Consider the following 21,833-nt stretch of genomic DNA (forward strand, 5'->3'; position numbering starts at 1 on the left):
CTTCTCATTTAATATATGTTTTATAATTTTTGACTTAGTATTTAAGTATGATGGAGTCTGAGGTGTGAAGTGGAATAATATTATTTCTAAATATTCTTCTAAATAGATAAGTAGAGTCTAAAAATTTTAAAGTGTAAAAAAAAGCAAATTGTTTGATAATGGAGAACATATTACACATAAATACTTCAATTGAAAGATATAGATTACCAGACTGCACAGAAATATGAGAACAAATTATATAATGACTGTAAAAGACATACTTAAAAAAGACCCACATCAGAGGAAAATAAAAATATAAAAATAGTTATGCTCTGTAGACATGAGAAACAGTTGCCTTTTTTGTATCAGATAAATACGGTATGATAAAAGAAATTTGGCAGAAATTAAGAGGTGCTTTATATTAATGCTAGAGACAGCAACTCTTCACAATGATAAAACAGTTTTCAATTGTGTAAGCTCCCAATAAGACTGTCAAAGCATTTGATGCAATGGTGGCAGATTTAAAAGACTGGATAAACCCAAAACAAATTCTATATATTTGAATATCAGTGCCAATTATTATCAGGAACGACATGATACAGAATGCCATCATCTTAAATATTGAAATTCTTAAAAACCAAGTTCCTAAAGTTTGAAGTCCCCCCAAATTATGATCTTGAATGATTAAGTGATGAAATGAAAAAAAAAGAAAAAGAAAAGAAAGAAAGACTATACAATGGGCTAGAAAGCTAAATTTTGAGAAAGGGATGAGTGCATTTTAATGATAGAGAAATTTTAAAAATGCTATATAGCTCACATACCTAGAATGCAGTTAAAACATTTTTTTTTTAATGTGTCTGTCTGTAAGGATGTTACCAGAGCAGTCTGAGTGAGTTTGAGTGGACTATGTGGAAGATTCACCCTGTTTGTGTGCAGGCACCATCCCATTCCTGTACTGGAGGTGTAGAGGTAAAAGTTCAGTAAAGTCCTTTACAAGATAGCTAATTCATTTTATTCCTTTTTTGACAAATTGACAGTACAAAATTGCATTATCATAATGTTGGCTTTGAGGTGTAAGCATGGTTCATGTAGGTATAAATGTTGTTACAATGTGAATGAGGATCTGTCTTTTTAACACATCTTAATTTGCAAAACATACAATTCCTCCAGATGATACCTCTTCCAGTGATTGCATATGCAGTGGTGACCCATTCAGGATTTTGATCAATCTCATCAAAAGAATGAGGTTGTCCCTCATAGAATTTCACATGACCGAAACTGCAAATCAAGTTGCTCACAATTTCAAACCATATTGTTATGCAGTTATACAGTTCAGTTTCTGACCTAATTTGTGAATGTGGTTTATCTGCTCATAACTGTTAGAATACCTGCTGTTTATGTGTGAAAAATATGTGTGTTATCTTTTCCTTTTATATTGTGAAAAATGTCCTGTGAGGTGTTTCACTTTGTTTCTATGTGTTTGACAAATAAATATGTTTTATAAATACATATTAATTATCTATAAAGAACTTAAACTGTTTTTGCCAGAATAATATTTCTGGAACTTTTATCGTTTAGGAGTTTTGAACTTTAAGGATTTTGATCTGTCAGGATTTCAACATTTGGTAATATTGTGTTTAGGATTGTGTCTTTCAGAATCATGGTCCAAATAATAAAATACAATATAACATAATATAACATAATAAAATACAATATAACATAATAATTTTCATAATAAAACACAATATAACATAACATAATGCTATATTAAATCAATGACATTATCTTTCTTTACACATAATAATGTTTTATACTGACATTTTTTGCCTGTGTTTTGAAGATCTCATTTTCTACTTCTTTTTGTGTCTTACCATCTTCAGTGAATACTGAATTATAAATATAACTTTTTTGAGTACCTGAACTTTATTTCTTCTATGTTTAAATTTTATTTCACTGAATAGCACTTTTTTAACATTTATTTTTTAGGTGTAGATGGACACAACACAATGCCTTTATTTTTATGTGGTGATGAGGATCGAACCCAGGTCCTGCCCGTGCTAGGCGAGCGCTCTACCACTGAGCCACAATCCCAGCCCTGAATAGCACTTTTTCAATGTGGTTATTTTGAACCTTGTTTTAAAACTATGTAAAATTGATCTAAATGAGTTGTTGTTAATCCATTATAGTTATATATAATAGTGGGCTTCATTTTGATATAATCATACATGTATCGAATGTAAATTACTCCATTTGCATTTCCAGTACTTGCTCTTTCCCTCACTTTTCCCTGTCCCTGCTCCCTAAATTAATTTTAGCTCTATTTGTAAGTCAGTCCCTTCTGAGTTTTTTTACAAATCACCTTAGTTGTTAAGTCTTTTGATTTTGACTGATTGGAAATTGAATGTTCATATAAGTGCTAATGATTTTTCACCTTGCAGTTCCTTCCTACTGGTTCTTAACTGTTGTTGTTGCAGGTTACTTTACACAATGCAATTTTCCATTCATATAAAGGAATAAGGGGACCCACTAAAAACCTGAAGCTCTTTTTCTACATTGATCCCAACACTCTGGTACATTGTTACACAAATTCTTCCTGACAAACTTCTTCTAATGTCAAACCCTTCTCAATATTTATCAAAACTTCTGTATTCTTTCTGGCTTTTTCTTTTGCATCATAACTAATAAATTGCCTCTACATAGAAAACCAGAGATTGCAAAGTTCTTTTGCTTTTTGCTCCTCTCTCTGGGACCATGGTTTGACAGTTGTTGTCATGTCTGAAACATTTGCTTAGTATATCTGGTCTAGTTGTATGCTTGCTCATGGCAAGAAGGAAGGTCTGTTGCCTAATGTTCCATAACGGCCCAAGAAGTTATTTGCTCAACTGATTTTTGTAAAAGGCTCTTAGATATGTCAGTACACAAAGAAGAGTCCCTTCACCAGCTGGTGTTCAAGTACCTGGAAACCTGTGTTTAAAGGAGCAGGTTAACTTAATGAAAATTACACATAAGTGCACAATCAAAAACTAACAGTTCTAGGGAAATGTTTAAGTAAAATTCTTTTGGACTTTAAGGTGAGCAGATTTTTTAGATACAAAATGAAAACTCAACAAGACTCTTCAACTAAACCTAACACTGATTCCTTTGAACCTTCTTATTAGCTGAGCCTTGTCTTTGGTCTGCCTAGTTCAGTTGTAGTAGGAATTCTGCTAAATCAATTTAGGGAGATCCCTCACCCATGATATTTGAGTGCAACCTAATTCTTCATCCCTACTCTTAATATTGTGCCTTCACCAAGAATCCTGTGAAGTTTGTTTAGCAATATCCTCCTATCCAGGGCAGTGGCTCCTAGTGAAAAATTCCCATCCCTTGACCCTCCTAATTCTGTTTATTGACTGTGTTCTCAGCTGTCTTTGCTGTGTTAGGAGTTGAGTCCCATCTTTCCTTTTTATTTTAAAACTCTCGACACTTATTACAAAAATTCTGGGAAAAAAAAATCTTCTTTTAACCATTGAACATATGTTTAAAAATTTTTTCTTGAACATTATAAAAATTAAAAGATGACCTAAATTTCAACAAAATATATTAGTGTGGCTCTTTTTGCCTCCTTTATTATTACATAACATCTGTTATTATTTATAACAATATTCCTCGAATTCTAGTGAAAGATAAATGCTCTAGTCAAAAATAACCCACTGTTAAAGAATTATAGAAAAACATTTTTTTTACCATAAACAATATTATAATAAAGGCTCTAAGAATTTCACAGAAAATAAATCTGTTTAATTTTGTTCAACCCATATTGCCACAATATCAATACTTGATCATCTGGGTGGCACAGGGAAAAAACTTGTAAATTCTGTAGGATGCTTAGCACTACTTATGAATCTATAAATGTGGGAGGCACATATTCATTTTACTGAAAAAAAAAAAAAACTGTTCCAAACCAATAAAGAATGATCTAGCGCTAGGTATATAGCTCAGTTGGGTAGAGTGCTTGCCTTGCATGCACAAGGACTTGGGTTCAATCCCCAGACCACAAGGAAAAAAATAAAAAGAACCGTTTATTTTTAGAATTAAATGATATAATCAGAATTAAATGATAAATAACATCTTGAAAACTGGTGATTTATAGTCTATCATTTTTAAAATGAATATTTCTTTCTCAGGCAAATATCAATCTATATCATTTTTAAAGAATTGAAATTAGTATGTATAATGATATTCAAATCAATATTCAGAATCTACTGCAGACACAGAGGGAGAGGAAAAACAAAGAAGAAAGGACAAATTAATCTTAAGTGGAGTTGCAAATTTTAAGTAGTATAGAGTGCAGAGACCAATGTTTAAATACATTATTGCCATCATTAATTTGTAGTCATTTCTCATATCTAATAAAGTCACTGAGGTGTGGGTTCTTTGTTTTGGTACATAAGTCATCCTACCATTTGTACTTATCTCGGTCCTAAAGAGATCTGGTTTTGCTCTATAATTGAAGCAACATTAGAGAGTTAGAACATACCGGCATATAGCCTTTTATTGTCTTATTTCTAAATGTAGGAATAATGTATATTAGATTCTCCTCACAAACCTTAATCTTATGCATCATTGTATAAGTACAGTTATTCCCAAAAGAGTCTCACCTGAATGAATCAAGGTAACGTTCTCCTTGTTTATGTGAAACATTTCACTGTACTAAAATTCTCAATGAGCTGTCCAGAATTTCAACAATTAACTACAGAGGAAAGTAAACAAACTTTCAAACGGGACATCTGCACTATGTTAAAGCATAAAAGGGAAACAATGGAAACAATGTTTGAAATCATATAAGAAATAAATTTGACCAAATTATGTGCATATACAAGTATGTCACAGAAAATCCTACTATTTTATATAATCATATTGTACCATTAAAATAATAAATTAAAATTTTGAAAACTTAATGGAAGAAAACCAAAATGATCACATGGAATTTATGGTGGAGATCTCTTAAATTTAATGGGCCCATACATTTGTTTGTTCAGTCTACATTTGATTTTGTACAGATTTTGTACAATTTGCTCAAGCTACTCATCAAATTGAGCATCTTTAGAGTCATTATGTATTATGTTAAAAAAAAAAAAGCATACTTTCCCATTTCACTACTATACCCATTGGAGTCATTATGAGATCTAAATTCTGTGTGCTTTTTAAATTTCTGTGTTTTTTTTTTGTGTGTGTGTGTGTGGGTGTGTGTGTGTGTTAGTTTGACCATCTGGTCTTTGTTCCTAAATTACTGGGGCAAAAGACAGAAAAATATGTGTGTAAGAGACATAAATAAATATCTATAGTTGTAGGGCTGAGAATGTAGGTATCTCCATTGTAGAGAACTTATCTAGCATTCTCCTGACCCTGTTTTTTTTTTATTGGTTGTTCAAAATATTACAAAGCTCTTGACATATCATATTTCATACATTAGATTCAAGTGGGTTATGAATTCCCATTTTTACCCCAATTATAGATTGCAGAATCAAATCAGTTGCACATCCACATTTTTACATGATGCCATATTCGTGTCTGTTGTATTCTGCTATCTTTCCTATCCTCTATTATCCCCCCTCCCCTCCCCTCCCCTCCCATCTTCTCTCTCTACCCCATCTACTACAATTCCTTTCTCTCCTTGTTATTTTCCCCATTCCCCTCACAACCTCTTATATGTAATTTTGTGTAACAATGAGGGTCTCCTTCCATTTCCATGCAATTTCCCTTTTCTCTCCCTTTCCCTCCCACCTCATGTCTCTGTTTAATGTTAGTCTTTTCCTCCTGCTATTCCTCCCTGCTCTGTTCTTAGTTGCTCTCATTGTATCAAAGAAGACATTTGGCATTTGTTTTTTAGGGATTGGCTAGCTTCACTAAGCATAATCTGCTCTAATGCCATCCATTTCCCTGCAAATTCCATGATTTTGTCATTTTTTACTGCTGCATAATACTCCATTGTGTATAAATGCCACATTTTTTTATTTTATCCATTCATCTATTGAAGGGATCTGGGTTGGTTCCACAGTCTAGCTATTGTGAATTGTGTTGCTATGAACATCGATGTGGCAGTATCCCTGTAGTATGCTCTTTTAAGGTCTTCAGGGAATAGTCCAAGAAGGGCAATAGCTGTGTCAAGTGGTGGTTCCATTCCCACCTTTCCCAGGAATCCCCATACTGCTTTCCAAATTGGTCGCACCAATTTGCAGTCCCACCAGCAATGTATAAGAGTACCCTTTCCCCCACATCCTCTCCAGCACTTGTTGTTGTTTGACTTCAAAATGGCTGCCAATCTTTCTGGAGTGAGATGGTATCTTAGGGTAGTTTTGATTTGCATTTCTCTGACTGCTAGAGATGGTGAGCATTTTTTCATGTACTTGTTGATTGATTTTATGTCCTCCTCTGAGAAGTGTCTGTTCAGGTCTTTGGCCCATTTGTTGATTGGGTTATTTGTTTTCTTATTGTTTAATTTTTTGAGTTCTTTGTATATTCTGGATATTAGCGCTCTATCTGAAGTGTGAGGAGTACAAATTTGTTCCCAGGATGCAGGCTCCCTATTTACCTCTCTTATTGTTTCTCTTGCTGAGAAAAAAACTTTTTAGTTTGAGTAAGTCCCATTTGTTGATTCTAGTTATAACTCTTGTGCTATGGGTGTCCTATTAAGGAATTTGGAGCCCGCCCCAACAATATGTAGATAGTAGCCAACTTTTTCTTCTATTAGGCGCAGAGTCTCTGATTTGATATCACGCTCTTTGATCCATTTTGAGGTAACTTTTGTGCATGGCGAGAGAATGGGATTCAGTGTCATTTTGTTGCATATGGATTTCCAGTTTTCCCAGCACCATTTGTTGAAGATACTATCCTTCCTCCATTGCATGCTTTTAGCCACTTTATCAAATATAAGAAAGTTGTAATTTTGTGGATTGGTCTTTGTGTCCTCTATTCTGTACCATTGGTCCACCTGCCTGTTTTGGTACCAGTACCATGCTGTTTTTGTTACTATTGCTCTGTAGTATAGTTCGAAATCTGGTATCGCTATACTGCCTGACTCACATTTCCTGCTTAGAATTCCTTTTGCTATTCTGGATCTTTTGTGTTTCCATATGAATTTCATAATTGCTTTATCTATTTCTACAAGAAATGCCCTTGGGATTTTGATTGGCATTACATTAAACCTATAGAGAACTTTGGGTAATATCGCCATTTTTATGATGTTAGTTCTGCCTATCCATGAACAGGGTATATTTTTCCATCTTCTAAGGTCTTCTTCTATTTCTCTCTTTAGGGTTCTGTAGTTTTCATTGAATAAATCTTTCACCTCTTTTGTTAGGTTGGTTCCCAAGTATTTTTTTTTTTTTAGGATATTGTGAATGGGGTGGTTATCCTCATTTCCATTTTAGAAGATTTGTTGCTGATATACAGGAATGCCTTTGATTTATGTGTGTTGATTTTATATCCTGCCACTTTGCTGAATTCATTTATTAACTCTAGTAGTTTCTGTGTAGACCCTTTTGGGTCTGTTAGATATAGTATCATATCATCCGCAAATAGTGATAATTTAAGTTCTTCTTTTCCTATTTTTATGTCTTTAATTTCTTTCGTCTGTCTAATTGCTCTGGCTAGTATTTCTCTGGCCAGTGTTTCAAGAACTACATTGAATAGAAGTGGTGATAGAGGGCATCCCTGTCTTGTTCCAGATTTTAGAGGGAATGCCTTCAGTTTTTCTCCATTTAGAATGATGCTAGCCTGAGGCTTAGCATATATAGCTTTTACAATGTTGAGGTAAGGTCCTGTTATCCCTAGTTTTTCTAGTATTTTGAACATAAAGGGATGTTGTACTTTGTTGAATGCTTTTTCTGCATCTATCAAGATGATCATATGGTTCTTATCTTTAAGTCTATTGATGTGGTGAATAACATTTATTGATTTCCGTATATTGAACCAGCCTTGCATCCCAGGGATGAATCCTACTTGATCATGGTGCACTATTTTTTTGATATGCTTTTGTATTTGATTCTCCAGGATTTTATTGAGGATTTTTGCATCTATGTTCATTAGAGATATTGGTCTGTAGTTTTCTTTCTTTGAAGTGTTTTTGTCTGGTTTCGGGATCAGGGTGATGTTGGCCTCATAGAATGAATTTGGAAGATCTCCTTCTTTTTCTATTTCTTGAAATAACTTGAAAAGTATTGGTATTAATTCTTCTTTGAAGGTTTTGTAAAACTCTGCTGTATATCCATCCGGTCCAGGGCTTTTCTTGGTTGGTAGTCTTTTGATGGCTTCTTTTATTTCCTCCTTTGTTATTGGTCTGTTTAAATTGTGTGTATCTTCCTGACTCAATCTGGGCAAATCCTATGACTTAAGAAATTTATTGATATCTTCATTATCTTCTATTTTATTGGAATATAGGGTTTCAAAATAATTTGTAATTATCTTCTGTATTTCTGTAGTGTCCGTTGTGATATTGCCTTTTTCATCCCGTATGTTGGTAATTTGAGTTCTCTCTCTTCTTCTCTTCATTATCATGGCTAAGGGTCTGTCAATCTTATTTATTTTTTTGAAAAACCAACTTTTAGTTTTATCAATTTTTTCAATGTTTTTTTTTTTTGTTTCAATGTCGTTGATTTCCACTCTGATTTTAATTCTTTCTTGCTTTCTACTACATTTGCTGTTGTTTTGCTCTTCCTTTTCTAGGGTTTTGAGATATAGTGAGTTCATTTATTTGTTGGTTTTTTCTTTTTTTGAGGAATGAACTCCAGGCAATGAATTTCCTTCTTAAAACTGCTTTCATTCTGTCCCATAGATTCTGATATGTTGTGTCTATATTTTCATTTACCTCTAAGAATTTTTTTATTTCCTCCTTTATGTCTTCTCTAACCCATTGATCATTCAGTAACATATTGTTCATTTTCCAGGTGATGCACGATTTTTCCTTCCTTCTTTTATCATTGATTTCCAGTTTCATTCCATTATGATCAGATAAGATGCATGGTATTATCTCCACACCTTTATATTTACTAAGAGTTGCCCTATGGCATAATATATGATCTATCTTTGAGAAGGATCCATGTGCTGCTGAGAAGAACGTGTATCCACTTGATGATGGTAGATATATTCTATATATCAGTTAAGTCTAGGTTATTAATTGTGTTATTGAGTTCTATAGTTTCTTTATTCAGTTTTTGTCTGGTGGATCTGTCCAATGGAGAGAGCGGTGTGTTGAAGTCACCGATAATTATTGTGTTGTGGTCTATTTGACTCTTGAACTTGAGGAGAGTTTGTTTTAGGAATGTCGCAGCACCATTGTTTGGTGCATACATATTGATAATTGTTATGTCTTGTTGGTGGATGGTTCCTTTTAACAGTATATAGTGGCCTTCTTTATCCCTTTTGATTAACTTAGGTTTGAAGTTGATTTTATTCGATATGAGTATGGCCACTCCTGCTTGCTTCCGAGGACCATGTGAGTGGTATGATTTTTCCCAGCCTTTCACTTTCAACCTGTGTATGTCTTTTCCTATCATATGAGTCTCCTGAAGGCAGCATATTGTTGGATTTGTTTTTTTAATCCAGGTTACTAGCCTTTGTCTCTTGATTGGTGAATTTAAGTCATTAACGTTTAACGTTACTATTGACATATTGTTTCTACTTCCAGTCATGCTTATTTATTTATTCATTTTAATATGGCTCGTTTTTCCTTTTTGGTTATATTTTTTGTTCTTCCCTTTACTGAGTTACTCCCAATGTTAGTTTTGGATGCTGTTTTTCAATTCCTCTTCTTGTAGTGTTTTGCTCAAAATGCCTTGCAGTGGTGGTTTCTGGCTGCGAATTTCCCGATGACTCTCAAGTTTGTTTTTTTTATAACATCCCATATCTCTTGGATAGATTGCTAGCAATTTCTTAGCATCCTTTCTGTGTTGACTATATTCTTTTCATTTGTCTTCATTATCTGATGTTCTGATTTCTATTTGATCTAGTCTATTTGTAATATTATCGTTTGGGTTTTTAATTGGTTTATGGTTTCCTGCATTTCTAGGATTACTCTTTGATTTTTTTTTAAATCTCTATCTCCTGGTATAGCTCACTCTTTGCCATTTGAATTTGCCTATTTAATTCATTTTCAAAGGATACTTTCATTTTTTGAACTCGCTGTCTAATGTCTTCTCTAAGATTTCATTCCATCTGAGTTAGGTATGCCTTGAGTTCTTTCTCTGTCCATTTTTCGGAAGTGTCTAGGTTCTCCTGTGAATTTAAGTTGTCCTGCATTGTTTGTAATCCTTTTTTCCCTTGTTTTTTTCATACTGTTCATGTTGCTTTCCAACTCTGTTTGACTGCTGTGTTTCTGTTTTCTTCTTTAAATTTGTTTTGGTTTTTATAGTTCCAATATCTCTCCTTTGTGTTGGGAGACAATGTTTAGAGATGTTGGATTTAATTGTGAATTAAGGTAAATTCATTAGTTTCATTAGAGGCCTACAGAATTTGATGGCATGTATAGAATTGAGGTTTGAACTTAGGATTTTATGTTGAGGTTGGGGGCTTTGATGGTATGGAGGTTAGTATATGTTAGCTTCTTTGGGGGGGTTGCTCAAATGCAGGCGGATATGAACAAGAGAATAGACAGGAGTACTTGGGGGTAGTTAAGGACCTAGGTGGACTATGGATCGATTCATAGTATTCATCTATTTGCATTTAGTAAGTTGTATGTAATCTGGGTGGTCATGCTCAAGAGGAAAGATGGGGAAAAGGTAAGGAAGCAAACCAAGAAAGAGAGAGGGAGAGAGGAAAGAAAGAGAAAAGAATAGAAAAGAAAAGGAAATGATAATAAAAAATAATAAAATGCAATAAAATAAAATTTACATTTAAAAAATAATAGTATAATTGTAGAAAATAAAAAAAAATTAAAATTAAAAAATTAAAAGAAAAAAGGGACACTGTTAGGCTTCTATTTTCTTCGCTTCCAGTAGGTGGTGCTGTGCCTTCCAGGCCATGATTTTGCCCTCCGGCTGTAGGAAACAGTCCCTGTGAGGCTGCTCCCTCCTCCCCCCACTGGCGTCTCTCAAAACCTGTTAGCTTAGGTTTATTCCTGGTTTCTAGTCCCCTGGCTTCTCCTGTCAGCCAGACCTTTCCTAGTGTGATACCTCTCAGCAGTTCAAACTACACTCTGTGCCTGCAGTTTCCTGGACGTGGAGCGCAGCTTTTGGGAACCGGCACCTTATTGTTTTGATTCCCTCTGCTAGCCCCTCCTCCTAGAGCTGGCGAAACAAGTTTCGTTCTCGAAGCTGGTGGGATGGAGGAGTTGGGGGTCAGGTGCCTTTACTTTTCCCCCACGCCTCTACTCACGTTCACTCTGTTAATCACGCCTCCAGAAAGTCAGGGAGAGATTTTATGTGATTTTCCCACTGTATGGGAGATGGTCTAAATGTCACAGACCTGTTCTATTGCTGAATGAGCTGCGATCAGTCAAAAACTGGCAATGGTGATGTCAGCTCTCCAAGATGGTGGCCGCTGTCTTCCTCGGTGGTCTGACCGGTGTGGAGGACAGAACTGGACCACTTCCTTCCCCGTCTCAAACCCAGAATTCAGCACTGAGCACAGTGAGGGCACATCCGGCAGGACCCTGCAGAATCAGCAGAGCCATTTCTATGCTTTGCTAGTTCGCCGTTTCTATGGATGCCATTTCCGGGCATGTGCTGCTAGCAGCGGGGCTAGCCGCTGAATAAGCAGCTTGAATCTCCGGGAGGACAAATCTCTTGCGGTTGAGCCCCAGTAACCGATCCTTGGGCAATAGAAATTCTTCCTCTAGGTTTCGGTGCACCCCAATTTTGCTGGAAATTCCTAACAAGATAGCTTTTGGTGGTTCTAACTCGTCATTCACCTGCACAGTGACTAGGTACAAGGGGGTGATGAATTCCATTCGCCGCCATCTTCCTCCAATCCTCGCACTGATTCCTGACCCTGGATTTTATCCCCAAAACCAAAAAGGAAAAAAAAAAAGTATATATATAAATAAATATGTGTGTGTATATGTGTGTATGTGTGTGTGTGTGTGTGTGTGTATTCGAATGATTAAGAAGTAGTATTAGAGAACAAGTTTTTTTCCTATTAACCTGCACCAATTATGGGAAACTTGAATGGGTTAACAGATCTGTCTGTACTTATGCTCAACAGAGAAAGCACACCTCTAAGGTGGGGTATAAAATGCTTCTGAAAGAGAACTTTAAGAGCAATGTCCAGAGATAAGGGATGTAGAGAAATCTAAAGCTATGACTGTCAGAGGGAATGAAGACTATGATAGCATACAAGATGACCAGCAGAGATGGCATCGGGAATAAATGCCTGCACTTCAAATGGTGCTTTAAGAAACCACCATGCATTACTGATTTGTAACTGATATTACTTTAGAAAATCATAAACATAACTATAATAAAATAAAAATAAATGAGAGGCTAGGTAGTTTTATCTTTTTAAATGAATGTGTTAATGCTAGCACATAAAAGTTTTGTTTAAATAAAAAGAACTCTATTTTACATTACAGATTTAATTCAGCTTTTTACCAATTCTATATATCAGGAAGATCTAGCCTATGAACTAAACATAATGTTGTTGGTAAAACTAAGGAAATTCTTAGTATCTTATTACTTTTGAGCATAAAACCATGTTTCTTTCCTCAGAATAAAAGCTTGAAAAACAAACTTTTGTCAGGAAGCAAGCTGTGTGGGATCCATGCAGAAGAGGTGAGTAAATTTTCTTCTAGCTTCAACTGGAGAAAAACAATATTCATGGCCAATATTATTTTTAAATCTAGACAATGATTATTTATTTTTCCTAACACAAATCAAACTTTGGAATAGAATAATAAAACACATTTTAAGCTTTTCTGTATCTTCGAATGTCTTAACATTTTACAGCTAAAGAAAAAACTAAGAAAGTTAGCTAAATGTTGCTTTCATTGGGGCGATATCCTAGATTCTTCCCTTAACTCTATTATCAGAACTTCCTTAATAGAAAATTCATGGAAGTTAATCAATTTTCAATTTTCCTTTTTTTTTTTTTTGTATTGTCTACGTGAGTTCTCCAAAGTTTTGTACTGATAATTGATTGTCAGAATGAAGATGCTGGTAGTGATCATAAACTTTGTAAAATGAATCCATTCATTGGTTCTGTTTGCTGTGCAACAAAATTATCTCATTCATTTCTCAGAGAAGAAAAAGTCATTCTGATTCATCCAGGCTTACCTAAAATAATTAACTTCCTTCCCCTCTCATCTTCAGATCTTTCTATGATCCTGTGTTTAATGTAGGAAAGTAGTTCATATTAAATAATTTTAATGTGAGCAATAAAATAGTAGTGATAGTATTGGAAGTGATCTTTTATTCCTCAAGGTGAGGAGACGGAATTCATTGTGTTAGTTGTATCCTGCAAGAAGCACAGACAGAAAGGAGTCATTGTAGCAGAGATTTATTTGATGAAAAGTCTTTAATTGATAAGGAACAGGTATGAGAAACTTTTTCACACCACAATGAAGACCTAATACCTGTGCAAGAGTTGGGAAGGAAGGGTCTTAGGAAGAATAAGAGCAAAGGTTTACACATGCATGTTGAAAATTTGACTCATTTTCCATACTTGTGTAGAAATAAGGCAGAGAGCTCTTCACACAGATCTACCAGAGCTACCATTCCTGGGCCCAAAACACCTTTCCAGTCATTATCTTTCTGAGAGAGGTGAAGGGAAGATTTCAGGTGGAACATAAGCACTGCTCTTTGGTGCTCTAAGGAGGAAATTGTCCATCATCATATACCCTTTTGGCCAGAACTAGGTCACATGCCTAGCCAAGTTGAAGGGATGTTGAAAAATGTTATTAGAGTGGTCACACGCCTAGTCAAAATTTGGATTTCTTTTCTCTCCAAAGTGAGAATATACCTTCACTAACAAGCAAATAAACAAAAACTCTTTATCTACACACAAACATTTAAAATTAAATTTACATTTTATTTTGTAATAAAAAGAACATTATCAAAATCCTAAATATAGTAATTTCTCAAGTATATAAAGTTTATTCTTTTGATAACTTTAATTTTTCAAAATCTTCTTAACAATATAACCAATATGTCAATTGTGCTTCATATTGATTTACATTACAAAAGAGATATGCTGAATCAAAATTTATTGTTTCATAATTCATCATCAAATGCTCAGAACAGATTTGCTTAATTAATTCACTAAATATTAGAAAATTGATAGACAGAAGAGAGGAAAGACCATAAGAACAGCTTTTGAAAGTTATTTTTATAACAAAGCTCAAGAAATTTCCCATGTTGTGGTTGCTAACTGAAGAAAAACCCCATCTGAGTTTTGTTGTAGTTAATGAATGAATCATTACATAATACAATAATTGATGTTTTAATAGTGATTAAAAATTTTTAAAAATGTATATATATATATGTATGTATGTATATATATATATATATACATATACTCTTTATTCAGCATAAATATGCATTAAAAAATAATAGCCCAAATGACATAATATGATTTCTTTCTGATACCTGAAAGAGCTCCAACTGAGTAGAAGGCTAGAAAAGGAGTTGGGCACATCACCTACACAGGATGTAGTAACAAGCTCCCATTTCACATTGATACTTGTCAACACTAATTAGGAAAACAGTATATTTTTGTAAGAGACTATCCAGCCTGGGTGTAAATGGGTTCTAGACACTAGACTGTGACAAAAGGGGCAAAATGTCAATCAACTTTGTATTCAATTTGTGAAACCTTAATAGAAATTATCTTTTACTGAAATGAGTAGCACAACATAACAGCCAGGAAATTAAGAATTATCTTAGAAAACTAATAAGAGACAGAGATGCTATGTCTAAAACATCATTATTTTGGGACACTAGTGAAAATTGGGGGATGGGCAGAGTTGTAGCAATTGTTAATTTTGAAGTAAATTTGTTAATTTAAAGGGCTGGTGGCTCAAGTAAAATTTTAAATTCTGAATAAAATATTAGTAAATATAGACACATAATGACATCTTTTTATTTTCTTGTGCCCCATGCACTTCAGTATTCCTATCATGAAAAAAGAGTGAATTTTTATAGAAATGAGAAAACTTTAAAAATCTTGTAAGAAATTACAAATTCCTGTTGTTTCCTTGTTTAGAGTTGTAGTACAGAGTTGTTACCATGTCAAACTCTTAAAACTCTTTTCTTTCTTCTTTCCTTTCTTCCTTCTCACATTCTTTCCTTTGTTTCTTCCTCTCTACCTCTCCCTGCCTGTATTGTTCTAATCTTAGTATATGTGCTGAAGAAGCAAGAAATCAATTAGTATGTTTAATTATTATTATTTTTCTTCTTGTGACCATGATAAACGTGTGTGCGCGCATGTGTGCGTGTGCGTGTGTGTGTGTGTGTGTGTGTGTGTGTGTGTGTCTGTGTGTGTTTCTCCTGAATAAAATATCAGGACCCAAAATCTAAGGTATAAAAATAGAGTAAACTGAGATCCTTACATTAGAATGTTGGAAACTAAATCTCTTCTGAAAATTTGGGAAAGCATGCTCATCATCTATTTCTTAGAACATAATTTAGTGTTGTAGTCAAATATATCTTCTTCCTAAGTATATTACCTCCAGTAATATTTGCTTGATGCCTTCTCCATTAGAAAAGTGGAAAATTTAAACTTGCTCATCAATTTAAATTTTGTTATAGTTGATATGTAAAAATAAGTCATTTTATATAAACCGTGACAACTGAGGCATGCACATACACAAATTTATTTAACATCTAAAATTATATTTTCAGCAATGCCTTGGTGACAGAAATTTTGTGTATTTGGTTAAAGAGTGGGGAAGAGCAATAAGCAAATTTCTTTAAGTAATATCTTTTCTTAAAAATAGGACTTTTAAAAAATAGGCTTTGACTTTTCTCTTCCAGATGTTGGAATGTTTGATGCCCAAAGCAGAATTTAAGTGTTCCTTTTTTATTTCCAAAGTAGTGGAGTTCTATTTTGGTTCACTACAAATTTACAGTTGTGCAGTCTGAAAAAAAAAAAATGTGTATCTACAAGCTCGGAAATATAAGTGAATTTAGGTACTAATCTATGTTTCTGCTTTTACAGTCAAAAAAGATCCAAGCCCAGCTAAAGGAACTTCGTTATGGGAAGAAGGATTTGTTATTTAAGGTGAGCATCTTTCTCTCTCCTCCAAGTTCCTAGCTCAATATCTAAACTTTCAAGACCGTTATTTAGCTTAAACTTTATTTCTATACTTTGTCAAGAACTAGAGTTGCAAGCCAAAGCACTGAAGATACTTCAATGTTCTTGCCCACTTAATGTAGATAAATATAATTTCCTTTGTACCTCTCTTTTTAAATGCACATGTTGTTACAACATATTTCCTTTTCAATCCCAGTTACTTTAATTCAATATGGGGAAAATATTGTTTTTGCCAAGTTTGCACACATTAAGCAAAATCCAAAGAAGTTTTCCAGTGACCTAGACTCTTGACTTTCAGAAGTTCCTAAAGATACTAAGAGTCCTCATATTTCATTATGATTGCTTGGTTTTGGACTGATACTCTCATTACAAAACTACCTGGTCAAATCCTATGAATAACTAGGAATCCGACACAACCTATATATATACAGTGGAGTGGATAATGGTCTCACAGAGATATTCCAATCTTAATTCCCAGAATTGGTGAGTATTTTCTTACAGGCAAAAGACATTTTGTTGGCGTGACTAAGTTAAGTTTCTTTTATATATAAAACGTAAATATTTGTTTTTAGTTGTTGATGAACCTTTATTTTATTTTAAACTTAAATATAAACATATTTGTTTATATGTGGTGCTGAGAATGGAACCCGATGCCTCACACATGCAAGGTAAGTGCTCTACCATAGAGCCACAACCACAGCCCCAAGTTAAGATTCTTGAGATGAAAAATTATCTTTATTATCTAGTTAAGCAGTAATTTAACAATATGGGTTCTTATAAGAATGAGGCAAGAAAGGTAAAGAAAACATTTGTTCACAAAAGCAGTAGAAGTGAAGATAAGGAAAAAGAGTCTCCCTAGCCTCCAGAAAGAAGCTACCATACTAACACTGGACTTTTATTCCAAAAAATTCATTTCAGAATCCTGATCTTGAAACTTATAGGACAACAAATTTGGGTTATTTTAAGCCACTAAGTTTGTGGTAATTTGTTATAACAGCAAAGAAAAATGAATACAGATAATTTCTTGTTCCCCTTTGAGCAGGGGTGATGGAAGTCAGATATTTTAAATATGCGTTTGTACGTCTGCCTTGCCAAATGAAAGAGAGTAATATAGCATTAGGTATTTATGAGTAATGATTATAATTTGTTATTATAATAAGTATAAATTAATTTATATGCAATATATTTTAAGCAAATGTTCACAATGATCATCTCAAACTACAAAAGTTAGGTTTAAAATAAAAAGGAATAACTCCCTATTTTATTTAATAATTGAAAAAGTTAGCAATTTCTTTAATGAGAACAATGAGAAATGACTCATCTTTCTACTTTGGTACCTTTATTCTTGGATTTGGAGTTATAGAAATACTTTCTTCTTATGCCAAGCAATGTTTATTAAATACTTATCCCATGCAAACATGAATCTGGGCACAGATTGCCATTTGCATATATATATATATGCTTTCTGCCACTTCTTTGGCTTTATTTAGAGCAAGGTATTTCCTTGTACTCCAAGGAAATTGTGAATTAATTCCATTGATACTTAGTAACCTCACCTCCCAGCACCCTATTTGATAAATAGATAGGATGAACTTGAAAGCCAGGGTATTTGCTTTCTACCTTTAATTTTTCATGCTGAGACTGTGGAGCTCAGGTTAACTTAACTCTTCCATTCAGCCTGGACTTAGCTTTTGTGCTCAATTAAAAAAAAAAAAAAAAAGTTTAAATTTACAACAAAACTCTGTGTGTGTGTGTGTGTGTGTGTGTGTGTGTATGTGTTTTGTCATCATTTCCAAAGAAATATCAAATTCTCTGTGAGTTAGTTTAAATGTACAAGGTTAGAAGTGTTTTGAAACAAATCTAGTTTCCTTGGCACTCATGAGCTGTAGGTGTTAGGCTAAGAGACTTTTGCAAAGATAATAGATCATATGAGAATTTTGAATCTTTTGAATTATATTTCTCAAAATAAGAGTTTTGGAAGAGTTGGGAGAAGAGAATAAGAATATCCTATAATGTTCTGTGATTTTCTTTTTTGTTATAAGCCTGTTGAATGTAGTTCGTAATTGATCAACTTTCAGAAGTTACTCAAATCAAAGTTTGCTGAAAAAACTGTGTGAAAACTGAAACATGATTTATAATCTTTGTTATTTTGTGCCACTTTAGGAGCAATGCAAATATACAAAATTGGGAGAACTGTGTGTTATTGGAAAACAAAGCTGTTAACCTGCTCAAAAGCTATTTCATAGCAGGATTTTTGAAAAGTCTAATAAAAAGTCTGAAAGCATGACAAATTTATAGTTTTCTCAGTAGCTTAACAATGACAAGAAGACTGCAGTTTGTCTTTATTCCACTTTTTCATATCACCACCCTCAACTTGATTTGCTCTAAGCTCTGATTCCTCATTGTTTCATGATGGTTGCTGGCGATGTGTAAGAGGTATCCTCATCCAAATGTGCAGAGAGGAGAAAAGGGTAGTGCATGTCTTTCAAGGTTATTATTTTCATAAAGAAGATGAATTTTAGAGAGATCTCCATAAACTTGATCTATGCAAAAATAAAACCTTAACATTTTCAGATTCTGTTGTGAAATATGTTTCTTTTAGGTATAAAATGAAAGGAAGGGAATTGTTGATTAGGAGGCAATGCACAGCTTCTGCAGGAAGCAACCTACTAGCTTCTGCTGTAATGAGCATTACACATCCACTTATCATGAGGACAGCAAACTTATCTGATTTGCTTAATGCAATATCAATTAGTTTATTAACTATTGAATAAAAAACACTAAATAATAAAAAGTCAGGGAATTAGATCACAGAAACTCATGTATGTGGGACTAAGCAGTAGGTTCCCACAGAAATTCACTCATGTACCTTTGAAAATTAGTCTACAAATTTTCTTTGATGATACTTTGCTGATATCTGAGATGATAACTTGAAGATTCTATTTCAAGTGATTTCCCCATAGATTCTGTTCAATTTTGGATTGAATTGATGTTTTTTGATAAATGCAGAGACTAAAGGAGCAGCACTTGCTGATGGAGCTATTTAATGCTAAAAACAATGGTATGTACTGACAATTCCAAGGCACCATGATAAATTCAGCGTCCTTATTAAAGCCTGGAAACTGTCTTTGGCTTTGGGAAGTTGGCCAGCTACAGAAAGTACTCTCTACTGAAGAAGGAGGCGACAACTCACTCATTGCTAATACTTGAGTTACCTTGAATCCTTCATCATAACATTTGCAGAAGACATTTCTATAATATCTATGCTCCGTTTCTCCATTTTCTGGATATATATATATATTTAGATATATATATATATTAGATATTAAATATTATAGATATTTACTTTCAAGAGGGTTATTTGCTCATTGAAGAGAAGTTTCAAAATATAATGCTATAAGCAAATACTTCAAATACCATCACTCACAACAAGCACAAACAATATTTTGACATATGTCATATTTTTATCTAGTTTTTTTGAAAATGCATAATTAGAACCATGTGATACACATATAAAATTATAAGTAAAACACAATTTTAAAACATAAAGAGGTCTTTTTGTTTTAAATGAATAATCTTCTATAAGAATATGCCAAAGTGAATTAACCATTCCCTTAAATGTGCATGAATGTGTATATGTGTTTACATATGTATATGAGTGATAAAATTTAATTTACATTGTGATAACAATGCCTTCTTCTTTTAATTTTGTCATTTTTAATAAGAACCTTATTATTTGTAATAATAAGATTAATCAATAACTTATACTGGTTACTTTTAAGAAAATGAAAACAATTTACATTTTCATCAGTTCATTTTTATCAGTTCAATAAGACGAAGTTGAGTTTAAGACTTATTTTTCCCCTGGGCATTCTCTTTAATGAAACACAACCAAATAAGTAGGTATGTATGTAATTATAAAAATTAAAAAATACAATACAGCAATAACAAACTATTGTTTTGAGAGATTATAAAATGAAAGTTATGGTTTTAGTTTGTTATACAATTCATAATTCTGCAGTTGAATATAGACTTTAGAATTTTAGTCACATGATTTCTGTTTCTAATTTTTATTTAACTTATTTTGGTAAAATTATTCTGCAGTTGAATATACACTTTAGAATTTTAGTCACTTGATTTCTGTTTCTAATTTTTATTTAACTTATTTTGGTAAAATTGAGTCAATTTTCACAAATTTTTGGTCACAAAAATTTAAACTATCAACTACTATGTTGAACAAAGGCATAATAAACTAATATTTATGACAACATATTCAAAAGGAGAAATGTTTGAACATATTTGGAAATTAACTCTGAATTTCATTTCATCTTCCATAAGTTTATAATTAAATACAGCCTGACTGGGAAGGTCTTCGAACATAAATTTTGGCCATGATTTTCATTTTATGAGGACTGACATTTTTACACAATTGCCAAGTGTTTGGTGCAACATGTCAGACTGCTCCCATTTGGGTTTTTAAAATAAGAAGTATAATATCAATCAATCTTCATTTAATGTTACATTTATATATATTATAAATATATATATATTATATATATATAATATATATAATATATATATTATATTATTTGTTTATTTACATATATTTACATATACATATATATTTATATATACATTTCTGTATACATTTATTATGTATTACACATTCATAAACAAAATTAGAAGTGCAATATCACTTCATTTAATATTACATTTATATATTTTGTATTACATTTATATATTGTTATAATACATTTATTGTACATACTGTATATATTTGTATTATGCATTATAAATATAATAAATGATATGTAGGTGTTAAACATGCCCAAATTACATGATTTCAAAAGTCCCCAAAGTTTTGTCTCATCTACATGCATAATCTTGAATCAATAGAACTAGAAAATTTCTAATATTATAAAAATCTGACATATATTGAGCAATACCTATGCATTTCCTATTTTGCTATGTGCTTTTATGCATTATCCCATTTGCTCCTCCAGACAACTTAGAAATATCTGAGATATGGGATATGTGTTCGTGTGTACATATGCATGAACTGTATACATAATGTATGTTTCTGTGTGTTTTAAATAAGGCCTGAGAAATTATTTACTCAAGGTAATTAAAGTAGTGTTTTATTAACAAATCTATCAGGCAAAGTCTGGGGTTGTATTGAATTCTTCCCCTGCTCCTCTGTTTGCTCCATCATGTTTCCTTATTTTTTACTCATGGCTTGCTGACCATGGTTATTCTGTCCACTTTCTTCACTCCAAATTTTTGTTGTTCTTTCTAATGTAGTTGCAACTCATATTGAACATCCCTTCTTTCTTTTTTTTCTGGGGCTTATGAACTCTTTATCTATGTTCTGACTTTTGGTTTCAGATGGAAAGCCTTTTTGGCCAAAATCATCATTCTTTCTCCCCATATTCCAACTTTTGGGGATTTTCAATGCATTCTGTTAGTTTCACAAAACAAAAACAAGACAAAATTAAAAGAAAGACAATTATATATTAAATGTACTATGCAATGATAATTTTGTGATTATACCTGTTATTTATTGAACAAACTTTGATGATAGATGTGTTCCTAGGCATTTGAAATTGAAATTTATATATTTAATTGAAATT

General features: G+C 33.0%; 1 protein-coding gene across 2 annotated transcripts in view; it reads left to right on the forward strand.

The window, feature by feature from the left end:
• Nucleotides 1-21,833, forward strand: part of Luzp2 (leucine zipper protein 2) — a 477,784-nt gene that overhangs the window by 336,821 nt on the left and 119,130 nt on the right. The window contains exons 6-7 of one of the 2 annotated variants that reach the window (XM_076844277.2): nucleotides 12,663-12,725; nucleotides 16,108-16,170. The exons of the other annotated variant lie outside the window; for it this stretch is intronic. Of the exons in view, the coding sequence (XP_076700392.2) occupies nucleotides 12,663-12,725; nucleotides 16,108-16,170 (126 nt within the window). The remainder of the gene's footprint in view (nucleotides 1-12,662; nucleotides 12,726-16,107; nucleotides 16,171-21,833) is intronic. 2 annotated transcript variants of the gene reach the window in all.

This window comes from Callospermophilus lateralis, chromosome 2 (genome assembly GCF_048772815.1).
Source record: "Callospermophilus lateralis isolate mCalLat2 chromosome 2, mCalLat2.hap1, whole genome shotgun sequence".
In the NCBI taxonomy this organism is placed as follows: domain Eukaryota; kingdom Metazoa; phylum Chordata; class Mammalia; order Rodentia; family Sciuridae; genus Callospermophilus; species Callospermophilus lateralis.